Genomic DNA, 20,820 nt, shown 5'->3' on the forward strand with positions numbered 1-20,820 from the left:
AACACACACACACACACACACACACACACACACACACACACACACACACACACACACACACACGGAGGAAGGTTTGGATTTGTGCTCTCACACAGTATATATGTTGATTGTTCACTTCTAAGCCAAGGCAAGCAGGTGACTTCAGTTACTATAACAAGAAAAGGGTGACCGACCTAACACCTGTTTCAAATCCTATATTTACCCTTTTAATTTTAAACTGCAGATTTTGAATTCTGCACAGCTTCCCAGGTAAGGTATAAAATGAGACCAGATTCACCTTCTACATAATATGACAGACCGAATTAACAACTGTTCACAGTGGAAGCTTACCTGGGATCACTACAGTCAAAAGACAACTGAAAGTAATTTAAATGTGACAGCACAGCTCTCTTCTGGGACTTACCCACTCTTCTGTGCTTACACACTCACTCGTCACTTTGTTAAATATATCTGTTCAACTGTTCATTAATGCAAATATCAAATTAGCCAATCAACTGGCAGCAACTCATTTAGGCATGCTGAGATGGTTAAGACAACCATCAGAAGTTCAACGTGAGCATCTGAATGTGGCAGAACTGTGATTTAAGTGTTCTGTGGGTAAAAACGGCTGGCTGATGTCAGAGGAGAAAAGCCAGAGTACTCTGAGCTAATAAGAAAGCAACAGTAACTGAAATAACCACTCCCCCCCCCAATCAAAGGTATGTAGAAGCATGTCTCACACTTAATATTCACTGATGTGCAGCTGACAAATTAGCAGCAATTGTGTGATGCCATAATGTCAGTGTGGACCAAGATCTCTGATCCCATCGCCTTGTTTAATCTATGGCATCAAATACTGAATCAGTTTTGAAGTCACAAGGGCTTCCATCCCAGTACCATCAAGAGATACTTACACAAGCGGACAATGAGTGTATGTGGAAAGCATAAGATCCAGAGAGCAGCAGTCAATGACAACAGATATGTATGTCAGCAATGAATGAAGTCAGGCGCTGGGGGTGAAGGTGGGTTGCAAAGCAGCTTGCAGATGTTAAATAGCTTTTAAAGTAGAAGTTACATTCTCTCAAATATGGTGATGCAGAGCTTTGTGTTATGTACTTTCACCACATCTTATGTACTCACAGGCACGCCCACACACACCCAGATGCATTGGGAACAATTAGTATCTCTCCTGGTAGCACAGACATGCAAACTTAAGGACTCGACCCTTACATAACCTGCTCTACATCCCGAACCACCACCAACCTATATGAGGCAACTGACTGCATTACTAGCTGCAAAGTCAACTGAGCTCAACTTTGCAGCCTGCATGAACTAACGCTGCACGCTCAGTTTTATTGCTGGTAATTTAGAAGCTTGATCCAGACAGCTGTGATCTATGATACAGAGAAGAGTTAACAGGTGAATGATTTCAGTGTTTGGCTTCATTATGACTGATTCAGACCTCAAGTAGTACTCAGTCTCAGTTTGGCTGTGATGTGCCTGCAGAGCTCTTCAGCACCTTACTAGGATTAGCCTGATCAGTAAAAGAGCAAAGAGGTGAAAAGATCAAAGTAAAATCTCTTCCTTCAGCAGTGGTATGAATGAAACATGGCTTTCTCCCATTTTCCACTAGCAGAGAGACAGAAAACACCAAAGGATGGAAAGATGGAGAGAAAAGAATGATAGAAGGAAAAGGTGGAAGAAAGCGAGCCCATGGAAGGTTGCTCCCTCCTTAACTTCCTTGTCTGCCTGTCACTCACACACTTAAACCGTCCCAGTTCTCACGGTGTCTCAGTTGTGCATTGATGTAATTACAGAAAAACGGAGCAAACCTGGATTCATGGCCAATGAAAGTGCAGCACAGCCATGTCTCTGAGGATTTCAGTCTTCTCTGGAGGCTTTCCAGATCTACAATAATCTACACTGATGGCAAATTAGTCCCTGTGGGATCCTCAGCGCTGCAACAGCATCAGAATATCTTCGGGATTAAAAATAACTCATGATGTCATGGTTGACGGCAGTAAAAGAAGTTTCATCAGGAAGAGGTCCACGTTTTTCATTCATTTTGCAATTTTCTGTGTGATGATGGTCAAAGTGCTAGCAGCAAAATGTTAGCAGGGAAGTAGGCACCTGGTGCAATTTGTCAACCAGCAATGTTGGAAGTTATCTTAAAGCCTTTCTCTGTTCTAAATCCATATGTGCTTTATTACTCAGACAGGGAAAGTGCAGAAATAATCCTCTGTGAAAAGATGACTGCTCCAATCAGCTGCTGTTGAGATGTTTGTGGGTACACATGAAAACACCTACGGGTCACTCCTAAAGCTTCATGATAATTTAATAGTTTGCAAGATTTAATTCCATCTGGTCCTAGAGATTAAACCAAAACACTGCCTGATGGTCAGAACATGAACAGCCTGGCAGTGATGCTACCCACTAGCAGGACTGATTATAACAGTTCAAAGACCTTCTGTAGTGGGTCCTTGGAGCCCTTATCCACTGGTAACTACTGTGTTCAACTGCTAAGAATTAGATTTACAATGGTTCTCCCAAAAACACTGCTCACATCATGTGTTATTAGTAACAACCACAAGTTATTTAAGATGAAGTTGTTTTGTGTATTATTTCACTCCATTTCTGTCAGAATTACATCTAAAATTGTAAATTACATCATACAGAACCATACCTCAAAATCTACATGTTTTATATTAGATATTAGTTAAGTTACAGCAAATGGAGTGTTAAAAAATTTACACCAACCAATCACTGAATCCAAGCACAGTGGTTTAAAAAAAACAAAAAACAAGTCTTGAACTTTTCCCAATACTGGAGGTGATCCAGTGCAGCAAGTTTGTGCAGCAAGTTTCCACACTGCTAGCCTCTCCCAAGACTGTAAGCTAAAGAGACTAGGTGATTCACTGGAGAGTACACCAACTGTCGGGACAATGTGCAGCATAATAAAGGTTATCTTTATCAAGGGACAAGTTCCAAATTAGAAGTAAGAATATTCATAGCCAACATTTTACCTTTCAGCCTCTTTTAAAACTTCTTAAACTCATTTCGAGCTCTATATTTTTATTCTGGGATAGTAGAGAATAGCTTGGCATAAATCACAGTCTAGACAAATCCCGATTTAGCTGGTTGAATTTCAGATCCCTCACTGAAATTCTGATTAACTGACCCTACAAACAGAAGGTTTGAACTGCAGGTGGGTGGGGCTGCTGCGCTTACAGTTGTATTTTTACACATTTTTAACAAAACGTTCCCATTGAAGGGTGTCTCAAGACCTTTGCACAGTGCTGTATATATGAGAGAAAATAAAAGCAGACTAGTAGCATCTATGCTACAGAACTGTGTTCCCACAGGGACTTTTGTTGTAGGGGTACATTCTGACAAAGAAACATGAACTCCTAGAGATAGTGTAATTTGTCTTGTGTGCTCTCCCTCTGGTGACGGAGGTGTACTTGCTGAATCAGTTCTAATTAGAGCGAAGAGGCAATCTCAGCTCTGCTGTCAGGGTTGGAGTTTGTTTTGTTGTAGTTAAATGCCTCTGCTGGTGTTGATGAATGTCTTTAGGCTCAGAGGATATTCACACTCTTGACTGGTGCAACTTTTTGCCCAGAAAAGGACATGGGAATCATGAATTTGACGTTTCAGGTCTCCAGCCTGAACATACAGGTTTCAGTGCAGGGCCATCCCTTTGTCTAAGTGCGATAAGTAGTAGTGTGCCAGCAGCTGGACAAACGTATACACAAATGCTAAAATTTATGAACGTAACACACGCACACAGCATTCTTCTAAGAGGGAGATCATGACATTCCTACACAGTGAGCACACCAACTTAAAATATCCCATCTGGAGAGACGTGGTCATGAAGAGTGTGAATGTGGTTAAATGTGTGTTCTCTTGTATCTGTGTACGGGAGGGAGCAGAGCGCCTGTAGTCTGTCAGGGGGACACCTTTGAGGTTATGACACAGTGTAGCCTTTCAGCTGATGTCATGTGATAATAATAAGCACATTCCTGTTCAGTGAGAGCAACTTCTCCCACAGCCGGAACTTCAAGCACACTCACACTCTTTCATTAATAGCAACAGATGAGGAAATAGCTTTGTCACAAACGCTTTTATGGACGGAGAAATGAGCCTAGTGAAATTCCTGTTAATACTGATACACAGTCAGTGTCTGTTAATGGAAATAAATCCATAATATAAAGCAGCCTGTGAATCTGGGCCAGTTTACAATTAACCTTTGCAAATGTAAAATTTTACTTTAGAAACTAATAACTTCTGTTTCCGGTTTAGTTGTCATTCCATAAATTCTTTAATTGCTCCACTCCACTGTAAATAGTTTCACAAAATGTATCAAAAAGCACATCTATCCATTCAGCTCATATTCTAATGTGTGAAATTTCCTCCTCATAAGCAGAGGTGAATAGATGGATGGAATTCCATTAAAACCATCCAAACAGCACAAACACAGTGACAGGTTCAGTTTAGTGCCTCTGATTGGCTGTGGATAACAGGCATTACCTGCCAGTCAAAACAGTCACACACAGTTCTAATGAAATTTAAATGGGTGATTTACACCCCAAACAACTTTAACTCTTTTATTTACCAGATTAAACAAGTTATGGTCATGACTGAAGTCGGGCATTTTTAAACATGGAGTCTATCAGGACTGATGTGATTTTGGAGCAAGCTTCAAGTGACCGTTGGGGAATAGCAGTTTGCATACTTTGTGTGGTTCAAAAAAAATCTTTCCAAAGTTTTTACAGTTTTCTGTCTAGGAGGCAGAGTTCAGCATGTTTTCTCTTTTCCAGAAATCTTTTATGGAATTCCATTCTGGAACTGACAGCGTTTAATAAAGCAGAGTATGTCGTCACTTCCAGGAAACCGATGTAACAACTACCACATTAAATTCCCCTTTCTATACAGTGCTGTCTTATTATTTCCTGTCTCCAGTGGATGAATCAAAAAACGAGCTCCCCTTCCCTCCGCATCCCTCTATACCTCGCAGGGAAATGTCACAGGATTCAAAGCTGTGAAAAGCCTCGTGCACCGTTTAACTGGCGTCTCACTCGCCTCGTGACAAGCGTTGCTGGGAAACCGTTGCTATGCAAGTGTGGGCGGTGGCGCGGCCTGAATCTCGGCATGCACGTACATGCATATGCACACACGTTCCTTTCGTCTTTGCAAAAACTTTGAGATACTCAGGAAGTCGGGAAGGATTTGGGATGATATTGAAAACATCAAAAGGCTTACAGTCAAAACTGAGAGGCATGAAACAGAGGGAGAGAGCTGCACAGGCACAATGCAAACAGCGATAGAACAGGATCTGCAGTAGGCTGTAAGGATCAAAGAGCTGCAAATGTTCTCAATAGGAGTTAATATTTTTAGTTAGGCAAGAAGTATTAAAAAAAATTCTAAAGACTACTCTTGATGAACTAAAACTAAATAAATAAAGAAGTATATATGGTGGGAAAGTAGTATAGGTCAAAAACAAATCAGTCTAAAGTGAAAGAAAAAGTTTGAGTCACCATCATGTTCAGCTTCATCAGTATTGGACAGGAGTCCCTATAGCAGTCGCAGCGTGGAGGCTCTTCCACACCAGCCCATCACACAATCATTACACACCATTTCTGTATTTCCAGCAAGCTCTAACGGACAGTAACTGAGTGACTATTAACCGAATACCTTAGTAATGAATTAAGTCTGCGACACAGCTCGCTGAGAGCGACACTTTTTGAAGCAGCATTTAGGGCCGTCACAAGCTCCCATTTTTACAGCATAATAGGTCCACTTTAACAATGTGAGGAGAAGAAGCCAACAGAATGAGGGCTTCTCCTGCCACTTCTATATTCTTGTTAAACCATGTCAAGTTTTTATTATTGACTATAGTGGTTATCCAGAGAGGGAGACGTTTCATTATGTCCCAGAATACTGGAAAACAAAGAAGCTCACATTCTGTCAGCTTTAATCAGATACAGAATAACTAAATAAAGCTAAACTGAGAGCGAATTAACAGAAAAATGTCAGTGTTCATTTAACACTGTATTATATGTATTATGTATAACACAGTTATCTGTAAAGAGAACCTTAACCACATCTGTGTAACGTCAGCACAATCTGTCCGAGCAGAAGAACACCGCCTGTTTCAGATGATTTATTTTTGTTTTACTTCATCCTGAATGACGAGTGATTTTATCCACTGGCTGTAACACTCGAAATATTTATCTGTACAGTCCTTCATACTGAAATATTGTATGAATATTTCAATCTGTGGCTTTAAGACATTCGGGTGTTTAAACATCGAGCTGAAAATGATGTCACAATCTGGCTTTTGTCACTGCACAAAGTGACAACTGCACTGAAACTCCTGGGACACTCAAGTCTGGCAAAATCTGCTGGCCAGCTGGAGTCAGCGGCTTGCTTGATTGGCTCACAGGACAAGGAAGTGTTGTCTGAATGGACAGGAGCCCAGATGGACCATATGGACCTACTCTATGAAGAATCTAGTCCAAATGTGCAATATACACATAGACACACTCGATGTGTCATGTGACCCACTGATAAAAGAGCCCAACCCTGCTATCAAAGCAATCGGTCTTTGAGTTTTGAGTGTGTGCTTGCATGCAAAGAGTGTGGATTAATATCCAGCACTGTCATTTGAGAATATCTACGGATATCAGCACAGGTTTGTGAGAGCGCTCGTTTCCACCAGCAGCTGCTGTGCTCTTACCTTCGAGCTCCTTCGCTAACAGCTAACAGAACCTGAGCAAAAACACACATGCATCTTTATCCTCTCCCATACTTCCATCCTCTCTTTCATTCAAGGCGATGCAACACATTTCCTCTTTCGCTCTCTCCCCCGACACACTCGCTTGCACCCACACAGCACACGGCTATTTATAACACAGCCTATTATTTCCAGCTCGTGTCTTTTTAATCTGAGGGTAGTACCCTGCATTTCTGAACAGGTGGTTCAGCTTCACTTTTTCCCTTAGCTGCAGAATGAATACATGCAACAAATCACTCACTCCTGAAGTGGCATTGTCTGCTTGCTTTCATTCATCTATGTATTCATGAAAAGGAGGAATACTAAGGGGGGGGACCGACAAACAGGGAAACGTGCATCATTTTCCCCTCCTATCATGTGACTCAGTGGAAAATCCCATCACAGAGATGTTTGGATATTCTGGCCTTTCCACAGTAGAAGGATCTCAGTGTTTGCTTCTCACACAGAGCAGAGACCCACAAGTGAGCAAGACAAAGCCACACTGATGAGTATGGAATGAGTCTGAATGAACATGTGTGGTTAACTGAGGAACGAGGTGGATCTCAAAATGAGGCAGAGAGGAATTTGGAGAGGGGGAAAGACAATTTCAGTATATCCACACTCTCAATTTCTTTATTCACTCCCAATCTCTATCCTTCACACAGCACAAGGCTGAATGATTCCTGATGAACAGCAGAGAGCAAACTGAAATTAAATATTAGCTCCTTTGATGATAGTGTCTGCAATTATTCATAACAGACATGAAACAGGCTGGATGAGACAAAGGTGTCAAAGACAACTTATAAGACAACATAAAATAAATGTCAGTGAAACTTATGAGTGGATTTATTTCTCCAGGTTATTATTTTTGTTTAAGTGCTTCCCAATAAAGATTAAAAATAAGATAAATTACAAACAGGGAGTGAAAGATGAAAGACTGAAGGTGGTGAAACACTAGCTCTCTCTTCAGCTACTTTAGCTATAGTCTGATGCTATGCTAGCTCTTCTTTGGCATAACCTGACCCCGAACTAGACCCAGAAGTGTTTCCTTAATAATGCTGTAAGATGCTGGCCTATCAAGTTAGTCTACCAGTAGAATAAGAGACAGAACCTCTGTGATTAATCTGCATCAAAATGTCAGTAAACTTCCTGCTAGGATTACAAATGTTGAGCAGTTTTTGAGATGTGAACTTGGCCACCTTATCAAAGTTACAGCCAGTAGTCAAGGGAAGCAGCAGAGGCGGTTTCCTAATGTGGAAGAAGTGAAAAGTTGTGAATACTTTCCAAATGCACAGTATAGAGCTCAATGAGTTAAAGCCTGTTATTGAAATAGGACACCACTGAGGCTGTTTGTGACATTTGTTCCCTCAAAAACCCCTCCCTTCTGCAATCAAGTGTAAGTGGTTTTATTAAAAAGTGGAAAAGTTTAAGAAACACAGCAACTCCTGACCACAGACCAAAGATATAAAGTTAGAGCCTGGTTGCTAGGGCTGCCACGATTAGTCGACTAGTCACGATTACGTCAATGACAAATTTAATAGTCGACACGTCGTTTAAAGCCTCGTGAGATCCTGAAAGACGCAGGAATAAGTAGTAGGATTTAAGAGTGTAATAATGGATTGAAACAGAAGATGGCAGCACTCCATGTACAAGGATGCCAGCTGCCGTTAAACCCCGAAGAAGAAGAAGCAACTCCAGTATCATAGCTGTGTCCAAATTCAGGGGCCGCATCCTTCGGAGGCCACATTTGAGGGCCGATTACGTTACAGCGACGCAACGAAGGCTTTCCAAATTCGAAGACTTCTGCAATTCCCAGATTTGAAGGATGGGTCGGGCATATCCTTTGTGGCCCAACCTATCCCAGAATTCATAGCACGGCTCAGCCAATTCCAGTTTCCAACAATGGTGGCAGCTACTTAGTTTTAATTTTAATCTTATTACTCTTTCTGGGGTCACAAAATAAACTTTTAACATATTTTCAGGCGAGAATGTAGGTGTGTAAACTTCAAATATCTGCCCAGTTTATCAAGACATCACATATTTGTAAAAGTGCTCCTACGTTTTCGGAGACATCTAGACAGGGTTCAAGGCTCACTAGAGCCTGCGAGATAACTTAGATAACTGAAAACTGTTGTTGTTTGGCTTTTTTCAGTGTTTTATTTGTTCCTGAGTAAATTTGTTTGGCTGAGATTAAAGTTACAGTTTTCACATAGCTGAATAAACGTCAAACAGAAAACTGATTAAACAAAAGTGTGAGATGGTAGAGAATTTACTCCAGTGTCCTGTTATATTTTAGATAGCAAGGAGCAGACAGCTGAGTTTATTAAAGTCCACTGAGACAATCTGCAAAATTCATTAAAAGTTTAATAAACTATCATCTTGTCTTTATTTTTAGTTAGCACATACCTTAAACACTTCAAGCTGTAAGCTAATGATAGTTATATAAGCGCAGATGCACGCTGATGCAATAAGCTGTATGCATGCATGATCCGATTAGTTGACTAATCGCAAAAATAATTTGTGACTAGTCGACTATTAAATAGTCGTTTGTGGCAGCCCTAGTGGTCGCAAGTGCTGCAAGAGTCATCAGTTATCAGTGCGCTGCAACTTGATAACTACAGTTTATCAGTCAAACATCCTCTGGCATTAATGTCAGGTGACAGTGCCAACCACTACACCACCATGACACCACATGTCCTTAACTTTACCTAATTTTAGGTGGCCATAGCTCTCTAGCATTGCTAAAATACTGTCTGAAACCACATCAGTCTTCCTGATGTAGAGCCTTGGCTATGAATATGAGCCATAGTTGATCCCACAGCAACACAAGCTACCCGCTGAAGTTTAGAAAATTTAGAATTAAAAGGCTCAAAAATGGCTTTTAGATTGCCATGGATTAACTACGGGTGTGTCTACAGTCAGATGAAAACCACAAACCTTTCGAGTGATTAGCTGAAGTAGGCAGGATGTACAGTGGAGGTAAACACAGCCAAGACTGAATTCACGTGTTGGACAGTTTGGTCAGATCAGCAAACACTACAAACTGACCCTACAAATTAAAATCCCATGATGACCGTTTCACAGATGTTCCAATAAACAGTCAACAAAACCAGCTGGATCACAGAGAGTGGTGTAATGAGGGGATGTAAGACAGCCATCTGTTGTTCAAAAAGTAATATTTGTAAACTCAAGAGTCCAAAGCTTGCAGTGAGTTTGTGTTTCTTTTAATAAAGCAGAAAGGTTAGTACTAATGCGCATTTAATTTTTACACTACTCTCCTCACATCGCCTCTTCTCCCGTCACCGACCCCCTCGCTTTTCTCAACCTATGTTCTCTTTGATCCACACATCCTTTGCACACTCTTCCACGGGCTTGACAGTAGCCTCTGTATCACAAGATGACCTCCGTCACGTTTTCACTTCCTGCCTGTCTGTCATCTGCTGCTAAGTGTGGAATGTGACTGGAACTGGGAACAAGAGCATGGAAGGGAAGGTAAGAAGGAAGAGATCGATGACAGCAGGCAGAGACAAAACGGTAAAAGAGAAAAGCAATAGGGAAGTAGGAAAAAAAGCAAGAAGAAATGGAGGGGACGCCAGCTGCCAGATTCAAGTTCCCCTCCAACACAATTAGAAGTACTGAGGCCCACTTTCACAGAAATCACTGCACTTTTCCATTTATTTCTAATAATGAGATAAACTAAAACAAGTAATCTAATGTTTCCTTCCACTATGGGAAGAAGTTTGGTGGGTGGCCATGTCAAAAACACCATATAGAATATTGCATTTTGCATGTGTCTGCAAGTCTAAGTTCCCTTTGAATTTTGCAGGAATGCAAAGATGATTTTGCAGTATGTTGGAAAAATCTGTCTTAAGCATTACTGGACTTGCTGTGGCAGCCGGTTAAAAAGGTGCATGTAAACAGTCTAAGTAGTCTATGCCAGAAGCACAAATGCAACACCGTTCTAATCAAATTACGAAATCCCCCCCCCCAAAAAACAAACAAACAAACAAATAAACAAACAAAAACAAAACAAAACCCCAAAACAAAGACCCCAGTTCAGCCAAAACCCACATTTACTCAATGCCTTCACTGTCTCGCAGTACACAATACTTTAAAATAATGACGTGTTCAGCAGGATTGGAGTTTGGTTATTTGGAGAATCATCACATTTGCAATGTGCTTGAACACCTGGATTGATCATGTTTCAAGTGTTACACATTTCACTTTGATGCCCCTATTTATTTCTCACTTCACTGTTAACTCCACGTAGTTGTAATAAGGTGTTGTTGGTTGACTCATGTGGCGCATTAAGACAAAACTATTAAGACAGCCAAGGCGTCTCAAGAATTGCTCTGCCTGTGAGAGTGCTGAACAGGTTCTGAACCTTAGCCAACAGCTGTGCTCCATTAATGCAGCCCGGTGTGTATCCATGTAACTGTGTGTGTAGCTGTTCCATGGTTTCTATATTACCTCAAGAACAAGTGGCCTTGTATGGAGAAGAAAAACAAGGTTTTGTTTGAGTGTATGCGCGCATAAGACTGTATATCCACAGCATTCAGAGGCCTTATGTTACAGCTGAGCTTTGCTGGTGTCACTAAGCACATAAAGATGACAATTGTTATTCTCTGCCGTTAATCATTTTAAAACAATAATACAGCCCAATCTCTGAGCATAGCTACTATTTTACCATTTGTTTATACTTAAATTTGGCCCTCGGCTTTAAACTGTTCCCACAGACTGTATCTAAAAGATGGACCTCACCCACTGATGAATAATCTTATTTTATTTTCTTGATTTGCCATCGCATTGCACGCTCAAACAGAAGTGACTCAATCACAAGAAGGTCTGTTCTAATTCCCACCTTGCTTTATCATTGTTCTAGGCATTAACCAGGGCCTTACAAACTTAACTTATGAAATAATCACCACTGTGTGCATAAAAATGCATGGTATGTCCTTCAATATCAATCATACAGATTATTCAATAACTTCTGTAACAAAGTAACGACATAATGGCTTGATCAGTATGAGGAGAAGAAGAGAGTGCAGGCAGAGTGGACATTGGTGTCAGAGGTGATCTGTGACAGATGGTAGTGAGACCTCACCAAAGAGAAAGAAGGAAAACTAAAAGTGGCAAAGTGTAAATGTTAGGATTTTTACTGAGTGTGAACAAGATGGACACAATTAGAAATGAGCATGTCAGAGGGACAGATCGGGTTCAGAAACTTGGAGCTACTGTTAGAGAGGCTAGGTGAGATAGTTTGGACATGTGCAGGAGGAGGGAGTCTGGATAATATAGGCAAAAGGATGGCGCAGATGGAGCTGCCAATCAGGAGGAAAACAGGAAGACCACAGGATGGATGTAGTGAAGGAGGACATGTAGAGGGTTGCTGGGATACGTTGAGATGGAGGCAGATTATCTGTTGTGGCTCCCTCTGAAGGGAGCAGCCGAAAGCCAACAACAATGAAGACGTAGCAGTAACTAATCTGATTACTGGATTTAGAGTGCAGGGAGGAGGAACGTAGTAAAGCGATGAGTTGAGAAAGGAAAATTATGTTTGGTGCAGTAAAGTGTGGTCAGACCAGAAACAACGGTCTTCTTCTGCTAACACAACATTAATTCTATTTACAAGCATCTGCACAGACAGCATGCTAACATGCTAAAACAAAGTTAGAAGCAGCAAAGCAGCCAAAGCCTGATCTTCAACAGGTAACAAAAGCAGTGGTTAGTGTTGTAGCATCCATTTCTACCTGTCCTGTTCCTACAGCAGGAATAGGACCTGGTTTACAACTTTGTTGACAAAGATCCTGTGTGCATCCTCATTAGGACAGGGACATGTGTCAGCATGTGGGAATATAAGCTTTAGGCTTATATCAGCAGTCCCCGACCTTTTTTGCGCCACGTACCGGTTTATGTCAGGCAATATTTTCACGAACTGGGCTTGAGGTGTCACGGATAAATACAACAAAATCAGTACCAGTACCAAAAAAACAAAAGATTTACTCATAACACAAGGGAAAAGACCCAGGAAAAGGGAGTTAACGAAAAAAAAAAATCATGATAAAAACCCTAAAAATCATAAATTTCAAACGACTCACGGACCGGGGTTGGGGACCGCTGGTTTATATCATTACTGGTAATTATGTGCCATTATATTCCATGCCATGGTACAGTGTAACACAAAAGTAATGTAACAAGTAGTGTGAAGAAGTACTCGCCAGGTAGCGATTAATATCATGTATTACTTATTTCAATACATGATATGTAATGCATTACTTAGTGTTGGACCCTGCATTATGACAGACTTTAAGCATGAAAAGTAGTCCTTACCTCCTCTGCAGGTCCATCTCCTCTGGTGTGGGACCATTCTGAACCTGGGGGCCCTGTCTGGGCAACGTAGGACCTGTAGAGGGCAACACACACACACACGCACACACACATACGGCAACTGTTAGACATTTAGCTCACATGATCATTGTTCCAGTCAAAGCCTCTGACCTATCAAAATACAAGGTTTTTAAGGTAACCTGTGCAAAGAGCTGCTCAGAGCAGTTCATAGTGAAAGCGGGGAGATTCTCCTGGTTGCCATAGTAACCAAATTATCTGGCAAAATATCTGCAGTTTATCTGGCTTCTGTAGCTCTCTGGTGGCTTCATGTCCTGTAAAGCCATTTCTGGCAGACACTTGTTATTTGCTAAGAAAGGGAGGTAAATACTCGGAGCTGGACTGAAGCGCCAGGTCTGAGAGAAGAAAGAGAAAAAGCAGCACCACGAAGAAAAAACAAAACTAGCACCAAAAGGCTTTGTGGAATCTTTAACACGCTCACGTTTCATATTTGATCCAAACACGCAAACACTCAGTGCTTCCACATACATCTGCTACACTCCAGGTTCAAGTCATGCCACCACCCCACCCTCTTCCTGTAGGAACATTTGGATGCAGAGCAGTTCTCCCTTTCTTTTGTTAACTGAGATGCATCTCAGACTCCCAGGGGGGCTTTGAGCTTTCAGTGTGTCCAGTTAGTTTTTTTTGTTTGTTTTTCCAAAGGAAACATCATCACAATAAAGAGCAGTGTGAAAAATAACAGGTACTTTAAGCTTAAAATAAAAGTAATAAACAATGATATGAGTTTCTGCAATGAAGTAAATTCAAAGTGTAGATGGTGGAAATCACAGAATTAGCCCTGTTTCATTTGAAACACTGAATTTAGAACATCCAGTCATTTTTATAAAAGCTCAAAACCTTCTGAACAGAAACCGTCATGTATCCATATTAGTGTGTACCAAATACTACAAGTTTCCAGTCATTCAGAGAACAATCGCCACCATATTACCCACTTTTCTCTTTTATCAGCCATTTTTATAACCAAGCAGGTACAGCAGGTGTGTGTGAGAGTGTGTGTTTGTGTGTTTTGTATACAGACAAAGCAATAGGAACTAGTCAGAATCATGCGAGCCGAACTGAAGATAAACACAATTTTCTGAGAATCTGCCAAGTCTGTCTGACAGTGACCTATCATGCTTTTATTCTTGTAAGTGTTACATTACAAATACAGTTTGAAATGATCTGCGGTAATTTTAAAATGACTCAATATCAGTGCAGCACCATGGGTCAACCATATTACGACGCGGCTGGGGGGAAAACGTAGAGCATCACAAATATGATTCCTGCAAGGAAGGACCAGTTTGACTATTATTGATCTTTTGAGGGGTAACATCAGCACCTAAACAGGAGAAAAGAAAGCTATTAACCAAAAAGGCTAAATCTTTATAACTACAAGGACTGCTTTTTTCAAAGAAGATATTTATGATTTGTACAAAATGAGTAATCTAGCTCTTCTAGACAGTAAACATCTGTTCACACAACAACAACACAGAAAAAGGTCTGATTGGAATAAGCAAGCCGGTCTTGTTAGATCCCATCTCCAGTCTAACACCAATGGCCGTCGGCCACCAAAAACTTCAATATTAATAAAATGCAGAAGAAAATGAACAGCATCCCCCACAGGCAGGGAGCTGTGAACACAATATGCAGCATCTGCAATTGCAAGCAGGTTTTGTCTGATTGGCTGCCCCTTATAAATGGGAAGTAGGTGGGTCTTCTGTGCCCAGAGCCATAGCTGTGTGCCTGAAATGGCCAAATGATGGCCTCTCTGTGACTTCATGCAGATCTGAGAGTAGAAAATAGAACATTTTTTAATTGTTGTTTAATATAAAAAAAAAAAAAAGAAAAAAAAAGTAAAACAAATCCTGCATGAGTGAAACACTGACAGCTCTGTGTACTTTACACTCACTAATGAGCTAACTTTTACCTAAAGAGGGGCATTAGTCAGAAGGACCAAAGTGGTGCTGTGTACATAAAACACACACAGCAATGAGAAGCTTCTGGATCTGCACGGAGCAGATTTGAGTGTAATTAGTATTCAGCCAAGTCCTGACCGTATCAACAGACCGAGACAGAAAGATAAAAGGGGCTGAATCTGGGCTGCAACCAGGCTCATGACTGCATCTGAATACCAACGTGCTCACACACATTGCCTCTACTTAACACTGCCATTGGTATTGACAGCAGCTACTTTTCCCACAAGGGGAGAATACGAGGTTTGCCACGTCTGTGTCAAAGCAATCAGAGCACAGGAACAACAGCTCTCTTTATGTTACTTCCTTTTCTTCCACTTGCCTTATCTCAGCATTTTTTGTTCAATTTCAGACTTTTAGGTCATCTGCAAGAAATGGTGAAGGATTTTCTATCACCATAAAAGGCCACTTGACAAAAGAGTATCCAAGCAGAAATAGCCAAATATTTGGAATACAGATTATCGAGTTAAAAGGGGAGGTATGAGTCAGCGTGGTGCCATTAAGGCCTTCATTTATCAGTCGTAAATACTAGCTGTTTGTTTTGAGGACAGGTCCATAACATAAAAAACAAAAAACCTACTTGATTAAAATATGACTGATCTCTCCTTCAAGGCCATCTACTAAACACTTCTGGACCATTTTAAGACGTTAAATCAAAACTGTGACCCTTCAGCTTGATTCATTTTTTCCATTTTCCAGAAAGCAAAAAACACAAAAAAGACAATGGAGGCAAAAAAAAAAGAAAAGAAAAGAAAAAAAGCTGTCCGCAAGAGATGGCCCAGAACGCAGTTCAGATCATTCACATAATTTTATGTGAGTGTTCTCCCAAAGACACCTCAGGGTGCTGCAGTAGAAGCTTGGATTGCCACAAACACCCAAGTGGAAGACTGTGGGCATGGACAAAATCCTTTGGGGTGCTCAACTGGATGGGATGTGGGAAATGTGCAGAATGTGCCAGTGCCTTGGGCTCTGGTTCAAATTATCATGAGATGCTCCTGTGCAGTTTGTGTGTTGTGATGGAGAGCCGCGTCTATCTGGGGAAAACTGCTGCCTTCAGGGAACCCCTTTGCTTTGGAAGTACAAATGTACTCAGTTATTTGTTTGAACCCTGCACTGTCACAACACGTAACACTGATATATTCACCTACATCCAAGTTATCTGATATTTACGACACTGTTTTTGTTACCTTTTTGTAAGTTGATTGAGAAAGTTTTATTTTTCATTAAATTCCATTAGGCATTTGAATTTTTTAAATTTCTAAATCTTCCAATTTAGCTTTCATATTTGTGAGGAAACACTGGTTTTACTACAGGATTTCAATAGCTGGATAAATTATAGAGAGTCTAGTCTTTATTTACGCACTCAGAAATGAGATATGTAGATTCCAATTTAAAAATTATTTGTTTGAAAGAAAACTTAGCATGGTGACACGTTTTGGTGACACCCCAAGATTTTAGCATTTATCTGGTGCCAGTTTATTACCAAAGAAAAAGAAGAAACCTTTAACCTCGGCTCAGCTAGCTAATGCTACCACACCCTGTCATCTACACATAGACACAGACAATCATACGCTCTCATATTTACACTTATGGGCAATTTAGAGTTACCAATTAACCTAACCCCACTAACTGCATGTCTTTGGACTGTGTGAGGAAGCCGGAGTACCTGGAGAGAATTCACGCCAACACAGAGAGAACATGCAAACTCCACACAGAAAGGCCCTGGCCTGATGATGGAATTGAACTCAGGACTTTCTTGCTGTGAGGCAACAGTGCTAACCGCCCTACCACCCCAATTTTTGAACCTCTTATTTTTATTCATGAATTTAAAACAGGCTAACACAGAGTGACACATAACCATTCACCATCACAACAGCAGCCATTTGTTATATTGGCTAACTGAAGTTATATTAGTAACTTCACTATCAAGTTTATCAGTCAGATATGTTTTGCTAGTTTAGTCCCTGGTAAATGGATCTGTATTCACGCAGACCCAGATGGATGCACTGGGGCTACAGTACCTTGTGTACAAAAAAAAAAACAAACCCCATGGAAAATATCAAAAAAAATATCCACAAAACAGCAAGGCTGCGAAAGGTGAACCGCATCAAAGAGAGGGACCACTGTATTTATGAGAGATGTGAGTTTGCTAGTCCTGAGCAAGAAATGCAGATCAACTCCTAAATATTTATTTGTTGAAATCACACATGAAGACGAAAACATGTGCTTAATTTTTGGAGAGCAGGTTTCTGTGAGGATTACTTAGAATCGCCATTACAAGACTAAACACACAGAAATACAAGAACCTTACAGATGCAGAGCAGAGACAGACAGCTGAAGGACTGCTAGCAAACCTGCAAACACAAGGACTTTTTAACCAAACTTTATACATCCATTTACCATAAAACTAGCTAAAAACTGTAATCCATTCTTTGATGGTGGCTGTTGCAGTAAAAAGAAGAAGGAGAAAAAAGAAGCAAGAATATGGCCCTCTCCAGGTAACAAGTTACATCGGGGCTACTGTGGGAACTTGAGCGCTTCAGTTGGAAAACAAAGCAGGCAATTTTGACTTTTCCTCCTGTTTATTTATGTAATAAATGCAATAGTCTGAGAGCTGGCAGCCATGTACTGAATGAAAGAGGCTTCTACAGGAAGTCATTTGTTCAGAGGTAACATGCCTGGATAGGCTCAGCTGAAAACTGGCATGATAATAAATACCTAATGTTGATTCTAAAACTTAGAAGACACCTGATTTTATATTTGAGAAAATAACTACAGGAGTTATAAAGAGTGGCTAAGCTGTGACTTCAGATTCTGATTTATGTAAAAAGCACAGAGCGTCCTTAGATTGTTGATAAATATCACAGGGGGGGAGGATTAGCACAAGCTAACATGGTTTGTGTGTGTTACCATCAGGATCCCAAAACTGAATATCAAAAACTAACACAGAAAATAGATGCAGCTTAGCACTTAAATAACAAACACAATGCTCTTAAAGCTACAGTGCCTTAAAAAAAAAAGAAAAAAAGAAAACACTTCAGAGACACTTTAATCCCTGAACGTCAACATTGTGTACCGATTATCCCCAGCACAAAGTAAATCTGAACAACACTGATACAGAGCACTTTTTTTGTTACCACCTCTGCATGTAGCTATCCATCTACTGTGATCCAAATCATCTCATCTTATTACCATGATGATTTCCTTCTAGTCCAGTCTTGAAATATTATCAAATGAAGGCAGTCTATATCTGCAACTGCTGACATGGTCCCTTGTCTCCATCTTCCACTGCCTGTGGGTGTAATTGTGTTACTGTCTGCTCTAATAGAGCTTATGTGCTAATGACAAGACTCAGACAGCAGCCTAGCAGGGCAACAGCCCCAAAAGCTGCTCAGGAGGGATGACTTTAAATCAAATCACCGGGTCAGACGCTCATTTAGGCCTCGTTTTCTCATTAGACCAAGCTTTTTATTACTGTATCTTAGTATTTAACTATTTAGCACAAGGAAGGCAAACGCCAAACCTGCCGGTGCTCGGAATGCTTTCTCAAAACACAGCCAGCCTCCCTTTTTGTCAAATGGATCGTCTCCTTAGAGCTGAAGTGATCCAATGACCCCAGACAACAGCACTTGGGAAAGGCTGGGAAAACAGGCAGAGAAAAAAGTAAAGCCAAAGACAAAAAAAAAAAAGCAGTATATCATTAGATCACCATCAAGGTCTAAAACACTTTTTTGGAAACAAGAGTATTGGCAATGTGTCATCTCAGCAGGAGTACAAGGGAGATAATAGTTTATAGGAGATAACAGAAAATCTATAATTGCCATCCACTCACAAATCTGATAAGTAACTTTTCTTGAGCAACCTTGAAATGTCCTGCAGATACACACAAGTACAGTAGCCACTGATGGCCATCACTCCTGTATACCTACATGAGGGCAGCGTCATTGTGGGCCTCCTCTGGCAGCAAACGTAGCGCCACAGTCCGTGTGAGGCCCCGTCTGAACCGTTGCCAGGCCTCAGAGTCACTACCACCCTGCTGCCAGCTCCTCTTGTACAGTCCTGGGACGTCACATATAAAACCATAGCTCGGGCTCTCCAGAGTTTCCTCTGTCAATTCCTTGTGCCTTAGCTGTGCAGTGCCCACAGTGAGGGAGGTTTCTAACGCAGACTGATGCTTACGAGCAAAAGTTCCGTCAAAAGAAGACTCCTTTTAATAAAATAGCAGTGGCACAAGTTCTTTATTCTCTGCAGTCTGATGTCCTGATATCCCAATATCCGGACGGTGCAACTTTAAAAATGATGCTGGAATGCTGGGTGTGGTTTCTCTTTGTGCCAGTTCTCCAACAGATTAGAATTGATGGAAACAAAAGGAAGAGGGGAGGGAGGGATATAAAGTAGGAGGGAGGGATGAGCATAAGAGGGAGTGAGAGAGAGCAAAACTGCTGGAGATTCAGAGTGAGTAGAAAGAAACTGATGGGACATAAAAGGAAGATAAAGAGGCCAAAGGAAAAGAAATAGACCGGGTGTTGTGTACGTAATGTGGTACGATGGATTCCCTACCTGATGGGTTGGTCCACCGGTTTGTACTTCCTGGATCTAATCTATTATTTATGCACTGGATACAGAGAAGGACACATGCTGCTGCTCTCAATATCATTACCAGCATGTGCATGGAGATGTAGAGGGACTGAAACTCCACGGTTTGTCGTTTCACATAAATGTAGAATACCTAAATTATTCATTCAGATGACAAGAAATGGCATCAAACAGAAAGGCTTAGTTCACCCAAGTTAGAACACCATATAATGTCTAGACCTACAGACAGAGTGGATTTTCTTCTGTGAAATTCTCAAACGGACTAGCCACAGAAAAAAGTGTAACAATTAGAAAGACCTCTTTGAGCAAGCACCTGGCGACAGTGGGAAGGAAAAACTCAGTTTTAACAGGAAAAAACCAGGCTCAGGGAAGGGCAGCCATCTGCTTCGACTGTCTAGGGAGGGTGACTCCATGTAATTCCTGGACACCGAGCTCACACTCAAGCCCTAAAGACCATCCAAATAATATTTATAATCGATAAACAAAAGTATTTATAGCCTGTTGTCTGAGCCTGGAGTAGAATAAACATCAGTCTCAGTTCTCCAGACATCAGTCTGAATACAATCCAAACACCACTTTCAATATACTAGAAGATTCTTTGTTAGCCCATAATAAAAATAAAGATCAGAAATGTACATATTAAAGTTCTGGGCAGACAGAAACATCGAGGTTTAAAAGTAGTTTGGCTTAGTCAGTAGTGATATTAATATTTACCCCCCAAGCACTTGCTTATGATGTTTTGTTGCTATTTATTCACACACTTTGTGTCTGAGGGAAAAAAGATACTGTTTTCAGTTCTATTGGTGAATGCCATTTAATGATCATTTACCAACGACAGTATCAGCCAAGCATCAGTACGGCTGCATCCCTGCTATGAACCAAGGTAACTGAAAGACAGGTAAGTCTGCTATTTTCTTCCATTGTGTTGGAGGCAGAAGTCTCAGAATGATGGATGAGAAATTGTGCAAACAAGATTAAAACAGCTGTTTTGCTTGCTGGAAATGCAACGCTAGTCTGACAACCGTCTGACCTGAGGATGTCAGGGTCTGCACAGGACGGGGGTGCAGCATGGACTACAAGTCTACAATTAAGCTGGTACTAAACCAAGGTGATGTA

At 40.9% G+C, this 20,820-nt stretch overlaps 1 protein-coding gene across 8 annotated transcripts in view; it reads right to left on the reverse strand.

The window, feature by feature from the left end:
• Positions 1-20,820, reverse strand: part of enah (ENAH actin regulator) — a 144,043-nt gene that overhangs the window by 21,919 nt on the left and 101,304 nt on the right. For 7 of the 8 annotated variants that reach the window (XM_005746170.1, XM_005746169.1, XM_005746168.2 and 4 more), the window contains one exon: positions 13,082-13,154. In XM_005746170.1, coding sequence (XP_005746227.1) covers positions 13,082-13,154 — 73 coding nt within the window. Of the gene's footprint in view, positions 1-13,081; positions 13,155-19,037; positions 19,257-20,820 lie in introns of those variants that run through there. The other variant, XM_005746171.1, reaches the window with a different exon arrangement.

Source organism: Pundamilia nyererei, unplaced genomic scaffold (genome assembly GCF_000239375.1).
Source record: "Pundamilia nyererei isolate P.nyererei 1_Seehausen unplaced genomic scaffold, PunNye1.0 scaffold00174, whole genome shotgun sequence".
NCBI classification, from domain to species: domain Eukaryota; kingdom Metazoa; phylum Chordata; class Actinopteri; order Cichliformes; family Cichlidae; genus Pundamilia; species Pundamilia nyererei.